Source organism: Aptenodytes patagonicus, chromosome 1, assembly GCF_965638725.1.
Source record: "Aptenodytes patagonicus chromosome 1, bAptPat1.pri.cur, whole genome shotgun sequence".
In the NCBI taxonomy this organism is placed as follows: Eukaryota; Metazoa; Chordata; class Aves; order Sphenisciformes; family Spheniscidae; genus Aptenodytes; species Aptenodytes patagonicus.
Genome location: NC_134949.1, coordinates 57388586 through 57400590, shown reverse-complemented (window position 1 = coordinate 57400590; position 12005 = coordinate 57388586). Strand labels below are relative to the sequence as shown.

The following is a 12005-nucleotide window of genomic DNA, read 5'->3' as shown; positions in this document are numbered from 1 at the left end:
GCCTTTGGGACACTGGTCTTAATGCAAAGCCCACTGTTCCAATCCTTCCACAGAGCTTAAAGTGCTAACACCCCCTTACAGGTTTTAATCACAGCTGTTATTTTTTTACTTATGTTGCTTTCACTTTTAAAACAAAACTTAGCCCAGCAGTCATAACAGGTTTTATTCCCCTGTAGGCTAATCAGAAAAAAAATATCCCCAGAGGCCTTTGGAGGAACAGAAATCATCAAGAAACCCCCCAGTTAGCAAAGGTGCCACATGAAGTGTGATGCCTGGCTTCCTCTTTCTATAGAGCCAGAAGTCTGTGTGATTTCAGTGTTACAAGATTTTGGAGGGGATCCTCTCCATTAAATTTTCAGTTTCTAATATCCTAGATAAACAAGTGCACGTGCAGGTAACAGAAACCATACACTTTCCTCAAAGGTGGAACTGAGCTCCACACGATAGGAGCATTTAAGGGCAAAACAGACACCATAAAAATAAAAACGTAAAGTATATGGACAGTGAGGAAGAAGAATATCAGTCACTTCCAAAAGAAGACTCCAGGGGAAATCCAGGCACCATATAGTTCACTGAGGGTTAACCACCACCACATACAAGGTAAAGAACACCCCATCCAATACATCTTTGCATAGTGCTGTATTACATCCAGAATATGAACAATTTCCTTCTGCATCTCATTAACAGCTACAGGATGTCCAAAACATAAGACATACTACTCCTGACTTCCCCAAAACTTTAAAAAGCATATTGCATCTTACCCTGGCCCGCTCCAAACTCCTTCTTTGTTCATGAAATGCAGCTGGACTTTTCAGAGCTGTTGAGAGAAAAACATTTAGAGAATGAATTAGAATGATGGAAGTTCTCTCACTGCACGTCCCTTCAGGCCAACTAAGTTAACAAATACACCGCAGCAACTGCCTCCTGCATCTTTCAACACACTGGACCAGATCTCCAGCTGGTATAAAGTGATGTGAATTGACATACTCCATTTGACAGCACAAGAGCTACAGGAGCTGACCTGGACTTTTTGTGGGCTACTAAAGAAGGTAACATGTGCTACACTTCTAGTTGAACTAACTAGTTGTGAACAGTTGGACACTGTTCACAAAGTTGGGTCCAAGAACATGAGTCAAAAACAGCCCCCCAACAAATGCCTTTTACAACATGGAGTAAAACACCCAGGACCCTTAAGTAAGGGAATGGCACTGAGACATTGAAGAGGTACATGAAATGGTTGGGAGGATGGGGGAGGATCCTAATGAACTGTAAATCCTCTTTACTACCTTTTAATGTCAAAGGAAACTGCAAGTTTTTCCTTAATCTGCACCTGTGTTTAGTGTACATACAAGGGCTGGTTACAAATTCTGCAGGTCCACAGGACATATATGTATGAGAAACTATCATGAAAACAGGAACACTTGGACAGGAAAGTACATCTGTCTGTTGACAGAAAACCAAGACTTGAGGAATTAACAGCAGCTCTCCATATAACAGACCTCCTCGCCCCCTCGGGCCCAGTATAAAACCAGAGCCAAAATGGATCATGTTTTAGGAAATTGATCCTCTGCTGTCCAGGACCGTACTAACCCTGGAGGAATCTCTCACTCCGCCTGGCTCCTCTGGAGCACACAAAGCTCACGTCCCACAGTAAAACCAGAGAAAGAGGGTGACATTAGTTCTAACTCAGCAACGGTAAGTGTCACTAGCTCCTCACGGTTTTCCCAAATCTTCAAGCAGCTTGTTTTTTAAAACAATCACATTGTGGCTTGTATTCAGAATGAGCTGAAGGGAACATAGTAATTTCTTTTCATATTTCTGAAATACTCATATTTAAAACTGCCCGGTGAAGTTTCTAAATCACCATCAAGCTAAACAGCAAAGTTTAAAAACTTCAGCTTTAAAGGTAAGTTGCAAGTCTTTTGAAGACAGAAATCTAAACTTGTACAGTTAACTCCAAAGTATTACTTCTAGGTCTTATGAAATATAGTTTACTCTTTCACTTAAGACCAATGATTAAATATTTCTCAAATGTAATTTCATAATGAAATCTCAAAAGGCTATTAAAAAATAAAAGTCCCTGAGTAAATGCAATGCAAGAAACTACTTCTAATGCATGTGTAGACTTCTCAACTCTTTCCTACAGAATAAAATGGAGTAGCCAAAGACGCAGTATTAAGACAGACACATGTTCTGCAAAATATAGACAGAGCCCCTCTAGGTTCACACCAATGGGGTAAAAAGTAGAATTTAGTCCATATGCCAGGAATCCTGGGCATCATAGATGGGATTCAGACTACAGAACTGAATGAAGACTAATTTGTAGAATAAATTAACAGTAACTGAGAACTAACCATAGCAAATGAGTATACAGACCCTTACAATGAATGGGCAAACAGTTCCCGTTCAGATTAAAGATAGTTTCATACAATCTGGTTATGGAGAGAAATCACCAGAGAAAGTTATGCAAGCTGTGAAATGGGAGTGCACTGATTGCACTTTGGGATAAACCAAAGTAAGGGTAGAGATATGGTTTTGCAATAACTGCAAAAATAATACAAAAAACTTCACTGGCTAGCTGACACATCAACTCCTGGGCAGTCTGACCACCACACTTCAATGAAGAGCAAGCAACAAATAATATTGGGAAATACTCTTTTCAAGCCGCATGAACTGTTTGTGAATATGCACGTGCTTGAACTTAAACATGCATTTCTTTCATTGTATGCATATCACAGAAAAGTGAAATAAAAGTTCAGGTACACTTGGGCAAAGATACCATGCAATATATAAATCGGTATAAAAATCTACCCTGGAGACAAGCGAAGCAGGCCTCATCTTGAGTCTTCAAAAGCTCTCTCCACTGGAATGTGCAGGCATGGCAGTAATTCTTTACTCTCCCCTTCCTGCCTACCTCTGCCATCAGTAAGAGGCAGCACATGAACTTTAAGTGACATTTCCCTGACCATAGCAAATGGTCAGGAAAGTCAACCGCAGGATTTCAGCTGATTTCACAGGTAGTCCAAGAAAACTCTTGCATACAGAAGAACAAAGCGAGAAGAAAAAAATCCCCAAGTAAAAAAAAAGAAAAACCCTCCCCCAAATCACATACACATTAAATAGTAAGTAATGCAAAACTGCTACGGGAAGAATCTTGTAAAGAACAATTTCAGTCTCTCATGACTAGTCCTCTGGAAACGAGCACTGGGTTGTAACTCTCTGGGCTGGCAACATGACAGAGGATTTCATATTCGACCTCTGAAAATGTCAAGAGGGCACCAATCCTTCACTGCTTCCCTCAGCAATCTAGGATGGGGCTGACATGTCAGAAGAGGGTGTCTATTGTAAAATCATATTCTATTTGAAGTTAACTAAGCCTTGCACATTTTTCTGGCTTTGAAATGACTACATAGCCCAGAGCTGTGGAGCAACTCTGTTAACTTTACTATAGCAAATGGAAAAAAAGAAAAATCCTGTGAAGAACTCTGAAGCAGTAAGGCGCTGGATAAGCTCTACAGGAGACCCATAATGCAGACATGCCCCTCTTCCAGTTCCCACCACTGCCCTTCCTGGCCACTTGGCACTGATCCCTGCGAAACTATTCCTGCCCTCTGTACCCTGCTGGCTTGCTCACCCGAGTGCTGCTTTATCCATTCCACTCAAAATTACCCATATTGACAAAGCTCTACTGTTCTCAGCCATATCAGCTATTCAGGCTTATTCTGACGGTGTACACAAATGAGCGGCTTAGCTGGCGGAGTAGAAGCAGTGGTAACCACGTAGGCATGGGCCAGCACTTCTATCACTGACATAGGATTCATGTCGACAGCCCTTGGTACCTGAAGCAGCAGATATAACCGCAGAAAATAAGTATGAAGAAACTCCAACCACCTAATCCTTTCTGACTGCTCAGGCTGGATAAAATACACTAAACTATTCCTTACTGTAGTTTGTCTAACCTGTTCTTGAAGATCTCTCATGAAAAAATGCAATATGATTGCAGAGAAATTATCCCAGTGCATAGATGTCCTTGCTATTTAAAAACCTTTCTGAATGTCTAACTTACATTTCCCTTCCTACAATTTATACTCATTATTCCTTGCCTTACCTGCAATCATTACAGAGAACAATTTATTATCTTCCTCTTTGCATCTATCCCTATGTATTTGAAAACTTTGGTCTTCCTACAGTCTTCTGCTATATAAAATGACCAAAGCCAGTTGTTTCAACCTTCCCTTATAGATAACATTTCCCAGACCTTTGCTTGTTTACTCTCTTTTTGGACTCCTTCCATTTGATCTGCATTGTTCTTGAAGTATAGTGTCCAAAATTGGATACATATTCCAGCCTAGGCTTTATCAGCTTTTATAGAGCTAAATTATTATTAAATAACACTTCTTAGTTATATGTCCCAGCTGGTTTGCCTTTTTTGTGTACATAAAATGCATAACATGTTCACTTGTGCTTGGCTCACAAACCATGAAAGGTCTCCAACCCTCTTCTGCAGAACTGCTATCTAGCCGCCATCCTCAATTCATGCCACTGACTAGACGTACCAAAATGTAGAAACTCTGCATTTTTCTTTGGTTTTGTCCCGTATTTCTCAGCTTCTCCAAACGTTCTGAGTCCCAGTCCTGTCCTCCTCCCAGCCAACTAACCTGCAAGCTTATAAATATGCACACTATTCCCTTGTTTACATCAAATTACTGAAAATACCAAATAGTATCAGACATGGACCTCCTCCCTCCCCACTCAAAAACCCTGCTCAGCACATCCTCCCAGTCTGACACCAAGCCTTTATCCCAATATTGTTCTCTCACCAGTTGCACATGCAGCTTCGAGTTGTCCCAGCTTGCCTACAAAAATGTCAGGCAAGCCTGTGTCAAGCACCTTACTAAACCCAAGAACTGCAAAAAGACATTTAAAATCCTGACTTCCTAGGGAGGCAGTTCAACAAATGTTTAGTCTGATGGTAGGTCCAGCTTAAGTAATGACCTCTTCTTCCCCCTCCCCCATGTCCCGCTTGTTTCTTCCTCACCATTGATGGTCCAATTGTACTCATGCCACACAGGGAGCTCTACTAGGGAACTGTCACCATAAAGTTACTCCAGCACCTCCCCATGGCACTCGTCCCTCCGCCAAAAGAGATATTAGTTAACTCAGTTCAAATCCTTGATCTGTCTAACTGCGTGACCAGCTTCACTAGCTTTGCTAGCAAAACTTTGGGTGAGCCCCTGATGAGAATAGAGTGCTGCCAGAGAAAAAAAAAAAATTTTTTTCAAGCTGTTGAGAGTTTTTGTTTTCCACTGTATGCAGAAAAAAATTCCTTGATACTTCTTGCTACTGGGATATTTGAAAATGCAGAAGTAACTTCTGCAGTGCCCAATTTCAGTTAGGTATACCTTTTGCCTGCCTTTCTGATTTTGTTTCTACATATGTGCGTGGTATTTTCATCCTCAATAAACTGCAGTTACACTTTCTGCCCTCGTTCTTGTGCCTAGGCCTGGGACAAAGCATGCTAGCCCTCAGTTATGCTGACAAAACTGTTTGTGGACTCAGATCACAGTTGTTTTGAAAGAGTTATTTTAACCTGGACTGGTATGCTGGTTTACAGCACGGCTCCACAAATAACAGTGTCAGCAAAACTGAGCAAAAACTGCCCTGCCAGACAAAGTCAGAAACAAGAGGTTGGGTTTAAAGCCAGTGCTGCAGCAGGAGCCCCCCACGCTGCTGAACCACAGCCCCCATGTCTGCAGACTACCCCATCCACCTTAGGAAAACAGCCCAATGTTACAAATGGCCGAACAAGCACTAAAAATGGTTTAGTGAAAGACTAGAAAGGATAATAGTATCACCAACAGGGTTTGGGACAGCACAGTCCAGCAGGTGCCCCTCACTGAGTTGTAAATACTTTTGTCCCACTCAGACAACCACCTGGCAATTTGCAACATCTACTGTTATAAGGATGAGCTCAATACTGCTCACCTTTAGATGACTGACAGCAGGACATGATTTTCCTACCACAGATGGGTTGGCTAGCAAGGATCTCATTAAATTCCTACCACATACTTTTTAGTCTCTCTGCTACTTATTGCGGGGCATTTTGATGCTTCATCACTAGAATTCCTGAAGCTTTAGTATCTTTGTGGTCACACCCTTAGCTACCATGAGATATCTCCCTGGAGATCAATGATGCAACTGCTTTGTGCCTCCACCCTGCTTCAGAAATGTGTGCAGCTATACATTGCAACTGCTGTCCTTCCATCTGACCTCCCGGAGTTAAGCAGCAGCACAGAGGACCATCTATGATGACACACACCTTTCCATACAAAGCACAGAGATGGAAGTTGCTAATCTTTGTTTCAAAACAATGTACTAATTCCTATGAAACAGCGTCCAAAACTGCAATGCATGAATTCAGTGTTCCCTCAGTCCAAGACACATTTTGAAGATAGCAATGCATGAATTCAGGGAGATATTGCTGCAAAGCATCAAACTCGTGCTGCTATGAACAGACTGAATCAAGGCCCAGGAATCAACCCCAAATCTCCAATATAACAGGAGAGACAAAAAGCTGGGCAAAATGCTTCAAACATTTTCTGTTCAGGGTTTACCCCGCAGTGTACAAAAGCAAATTTTAGCCTTGCAAAGCTTTCAAAGATAGTCATATGCAGATCTTCAAGTTCCTGTTATCTAGTGTGAGAAGTAAGTGGAATCAGAACCAAATTCAGTCACTCTAAGAACAAAACATAGCAGGGGAAGGGGACTGACCCAACTGCTGAGAAAAAGGTCAAAATATTTGTACACCCTGCGCTTGCTTATGCAGCCAACAGAAGACACCAAGGTTTGCAAGGAATTAAATAAAGGGAAGACAGAAAGAAAGACAGGCAGAGGAAAAGACAGAAAAGACAGGAAGACAGACAGAAAGAAAGAAAAAGAAAGACAGAAAGACAGAAAGAAAGAAAAAGAAAAAAAGAAACAAACAAAAGAAAGAAAAAAGCAAGAAAAAAGAAAGAAAAGAAAGAAAAGAAAGAAAAGAAAGAAAGAAAGAAAAGAAAGAAATAAAAGAAAGAAAAGAAAGAAAGGAAAGAAAGAAAAGAAAGAAAAGAAAGAAAGAAAAGAAAGGAAGGCAGGCAAAAGGGTCTTCACAGGCCCTCATAGCTCAACTGTCTAGAGGGGAGAGAGGCTGCAAAACCTTCTGCAATTGGTAAGATCACTACTGGAGGCTATCAGATGTGTAAGCTGACAGAGGAGAGACAGCACACGAGCTTTCCTTGGCCACAGTATCTAGCTCATCATAGACAACAAGGTGATATTTAAACTGCAAACCAGTTGGTCAGACATTATGCAATGTTTGTAGAAAGGCTACTGACTCAAGTATTCTGCTCTTCAGTTAGATAGGTTCCTGAGGGAAAGGTAAAATCTTCCTTTACTATGACAAAGAGAAGCTCGTGTCATGTCCAAACCCAACCTCAGACATGGTGACTTAATTCAGAACGGCAGAAGGCCTTCTGCTGCAGCTATTCACCTCTGCTCTCAACCAAATTCTAGTTTCTCTCTCTTGTTTACAAGTGCTGCAAACAGGCTCGATGACTTCCTCTGTCAGTTCAGGGTGGGGCTCCCACCCCACAGCATTCGGTGTGTAGCATTTGGCAAGAGACACAAAACTTGTACCATAGATCAAGGCAGTTGGCACTTTCTTCCCCCCTTCATCTTCACCCCACTTCCAAAAAGCATTTCTCATAGCATGGAAGAAAAAAGTATTCAAAAACTGGGTCACATGCACAGAAGGAGCTGTCATCTTGCTAGTGGGGCAGTATCAAAGAGCAGCACGCTGTAGAAATATGAAAAGGGGGTGGGGAATACACAGGTGATAGAAAAGAGATCTCCATCAGCACCCTCTTCTCCTTATGCAGCTCCAGGGAGTTTCACATCCAGTACACAAACCTGATCACACTTGAGAATTCTTGCTGATTTCATACCCTTGGCATTGGTAAGAGCCCTTGGATTAAGGCTAAGATCTGCGTATCAAGTTAAGGATAAGAAAAGAAGCCACAACTGGTAAATTGTGATTACTCAAACCCCCAAATAGGTAAACTCAGAAAATTCAAAATTAAGATTGACCTAAAAAACCCAATCCAAATATTTTTATGAAGGTGAGAAACACATCTCTGGCACCCAAACAAATGCAGCTTTGCCCTTCAGTGACACCCTTCAAGCACAATGTCATTGTTATTAAAGAATTAAGAGTGTTTCTAGTCTCGAACTGAAGAAAGGCTGGAGAAAGGTTCTTTCCCACATTGTTAGTGTTGCCAGCACTGCCAAAGCATGACATTACCATTATAGTGCTACGGCTTTACAGAGCCTTCCCTATTATCAAGCTATTCCAATCAATAGAGATATGGCACAGAAGACAACAGCCAAATAAAGGCCATGTTAGCTAGATTGTTTGGTGAGGCTCAGGCTGTTGTGGAAGCCAGAGCTGAAGAAGTCCTACCTCCCTGACACCCTACCTCATAGAGCCACCCCTTCTCCTGCATCGACACTCATGAGCCTGCACAGCATACCGGCTCATGGAGCTGTTGCTCCCCAAAAAAGCCACATTCCAGCTCCCTGAACTGGGCTTGCCCTGGTCGCACGAGCATCCGTACAGGTGGGACTATGGTACCCTGCTTCAGATCAGCTCAGCTCACCACGGAGCCACGCGCCAGCTAAGCTGCTTCCAACGCCTGAACCAAGCACCTTTCCAGAGCCCATGTCCACAACTCGGCAAAATTGTCAGTAACTTTATTACAGCGGTATCTCCTCTACGATACAGCTGAAGTTTAAGACTTTCATTAGTTTTAACTGTGTGAAAAGCCTGAAGTGTAGGTTTGTCACAGCAAACATGCGAAATTATTGACAGAAAGGGCTAAGATTTTTCAAGGCCCAACACTGAGTTATTTTAAACTCTTAACAGATAATGTGTAATTTCTCAGGAAGTTCACCCTCTTTAGGAGCAAAATGGAAATTATCACCCATGGTAACAGTTATCAGATCTATGGGTGACTATGGCTACAGCTTTGTGTCAAAGAACATTTACAGCAAATACAGATAGTATAACCCGCTCCGTGCATCCCCATTAACTCTTGGCATTCAAAAGACATTACCTAAATCTTGAACTGAAAAATAAAAAAGATAAAAGAAAGCTTCATTACAATTAGGATTATGCCACCTCCAAACTGAAGAGGAAACAGGAGATAAGGAACTTCTAGTGAGAACCCTTTGATCCATGCATTCCTAGACCAGACTTCATGCCTTCTTTTTGGATGGATAATCGCCCTTTGCAAACTCTTCTGACACCTTTACAGTATGCCCAGACTAGGGGAGGTGTGGGGCCATGAGAAGAAAAAGGAAAGACCATTCCCAGCCAACTAGTAAGAATGAACCCAAGACAACTGTGGGAACATGAAGGGGAAAAAGCTGTTATTACATACCAGATTTTACTCCCCTGAATTATTATGTTTCTCTTGCAGCCGGCAGAGTTAAATCTTTTATCATTGCAAGGATCAAGGACTAAATGCAGCCTATCAAACCCCTGAGAACGGCCTTTTCTTTCTACTTCAGAAAGGGCAAACAGCACATTTCCATTACTAACAAAATGAACTTTCCTACTCCAACCATGTCTCATTAATCACAGATGATATAAACACATGGAAAACAAACACAGAAAGCTATCTAAAAATATAAACAAACCAGGTGCAGTTATTAGGCCCCTGACAATGAGGCTCCCATCTTAAATGCACGGACTCCTTCTCCACACAAAGCCTCAAGGCTTTGAAATTGTGCTTCAAGAGAAGAGATCAAAGTCAAAGAACAAGCAAATAATTCCTGGGAGACAAGTTACAGGTAGGTGAGCAAATTAAAATAAAACCAGTTACAGATCTCTGTGCTACATGCCACAGAAACACAGCTGCAAGTGCCCTCTACAGCTTCTGTTTTACGATAACTGCTTAGTGTTCCAGCCTTACTCTCAGAGCATGACATCGAGTATATCAAAAGTCTCACTGCAGCCTCTATTTTTGAGGTCCCATTCTGTACACAATGAACCAGGAAACAGCAAGGTTTCAGAGGTTAAATGGAGTATTAAAAAAAAGTTATTATTTTTAGATCTTAAAGACTTGACAGGTTTGGACATTTTATTAAACAAGTCTGGGACTAATGATAATTACAGTCCATATGTTTGTTTTTAACTTCTTATCCTAAATGAAAGTACAGTTTCAGCTTGTTTTGTGGAAAAAAGGTATGAAAGTGAAGCAGTCACCAATGGGCAGAATAGCAGACACTATATGGCAGGGAAGTAAAAATTTGTATTTTTGCTTTGTTACTATAAATATATTCCAAAAACTATAGGGAACGTCACTACAAAGACCTGATATGTAAAGCAGCAAGAGAATGACAGGAACACGTTACGCAGCAGAGATAGGTAAAGCAGGAGGAGCTCTTTCGGGGTCTTAAAGCAGTTGGTTTATCTGCAGTTCAAATATAACACACAACAATCTCGAAATGTCAACTGCGTAGCCACACTGCAACACTTCCCAATCAGTAAAACTCCACATATGCATAGCAGTTCATCTTCTATCCTAGCCTTTTTGTAGAAGATAAAATATTGTTGAGGCATTAGGAATTGCACCTGAAGTCATCAGCATGACTGCAGAACAATTCCTGCCATGAAAAATACTGCACGTGTAGATAACTCTGTATGTTCCAACAGCTTACTGCCTCTCCTTTCTTTGACATACATCAAAAGATGCTATTTCACAATTAACAGTTAAACAATTAAAAAAGCTAGGGTTTTTGTTTTCTTTTGTTTCTGACAATGTTTAATATGCTCTGCTGTAGGTATTGTTTGTGACAGGAACCAGAAGGTGACTATATCGTCAAAGGACAGGTGTCTCCTTCAACTACCGCCCCATATACTGTATTGACAAGTTTCAGGTTTAAAACTGGCAGCTTAATAAGAAAACATGAACGTGAATAAAATATTAAATATAGAGCTATGCAATAAAGTTGGAAGTGCATTATTTTCATCAACCAAATTACTTTTTTAAAATTGAGAAGTGGATAGACTACCAGGTAAAGGCTAAAGCAGCAATATCATTTTTAGTGACCCTACACAAACACAAGTGTGGATGTATGGCCAAATTTGGGGGTTGAGGTGTTAAAGTCTAGAGATGTGGTTTAACTTTAGAAACTCACAGGTGGCAAGCATTTTGCTTCCTGAAATCACTACCTCAGAGACCCTTAATTTCTTGTGATGGTAGCTGTGCTGGATGCAGACCAGTCACAAGCTTTGCCTAGATGATGATCACACTGATATGCCAAAGCATAACCTGTGTTCTGTATCCTCAAATCACTAAGTGTCCCCAGTAAACAGCAATTCCTTTAGAATTAATTCTAAGCAATGTCTCACAGCCCCCCCCCCCCCAGCAAATACTGTATTTTCGCTTTATAACAAATATTAAATTTTCTCCATTAACCTTATGGCTAAAAAAAAAATGCAGTTAGTGATATGAAAGGCCTAATGAGATTATAATCATTAGACTGCCTGCTGTATTACAATCATTCCTAATCGTGTGACATGTTGCAATTGAACTATGGCACACTCCCCCTGTGTAGTCCAGAGATAAAATACACTCTCTTCAGGAGAGTCTGAAACCCAGCAGCACAAGATTCACAAATCTTGTATTCCAAAATACACTCTAGCAACTAAAAGGCTGCATGTCCAAACAGAAAACTGCATCAGACTGTTGGTAACGCAGACCTATAGCATGGAAACACCTCAGCACCCGTAAAAACAGTCACATCAGAAAACCAGCACAAACTCCATCCTGTTTGGATTCTACATACATTTATGCATTCTGCATATATCGCATCGTGGAAAGCAAATATACAGTCAGAGTAGTTGGATGTGGGCACAAAAACTGGCAAACATCCAATAAATGAAGCTCCTGGAAATTCTCTGC

The 12005-nt window shown here is 41.1% G+C and overlaps 1 protein-coding gene across 2 annotated transcripts in view; it reads right to left on the bottom strand.

The window, feature by feature from the left end:
- The window catches only part of MRTFA (myocardin related transcription factor A), an 80934-nt gene that overhangs the window by 13908 nt on the left and 55021 nt on the right, over window positions 1–12005 (bottom strand). For both annotated transcript variants that reach the window (XM_076337289.1, XM_076337280.1), the window contains exon 3: window positions 762–817. In XM_076337289.1, the coding sequence (XP_076193404.1) occupies window positions 762–817 (56 nt within the window). The remainder of the gene's footprint in view (window positions 1–761; window positions 818–12005) is intronic.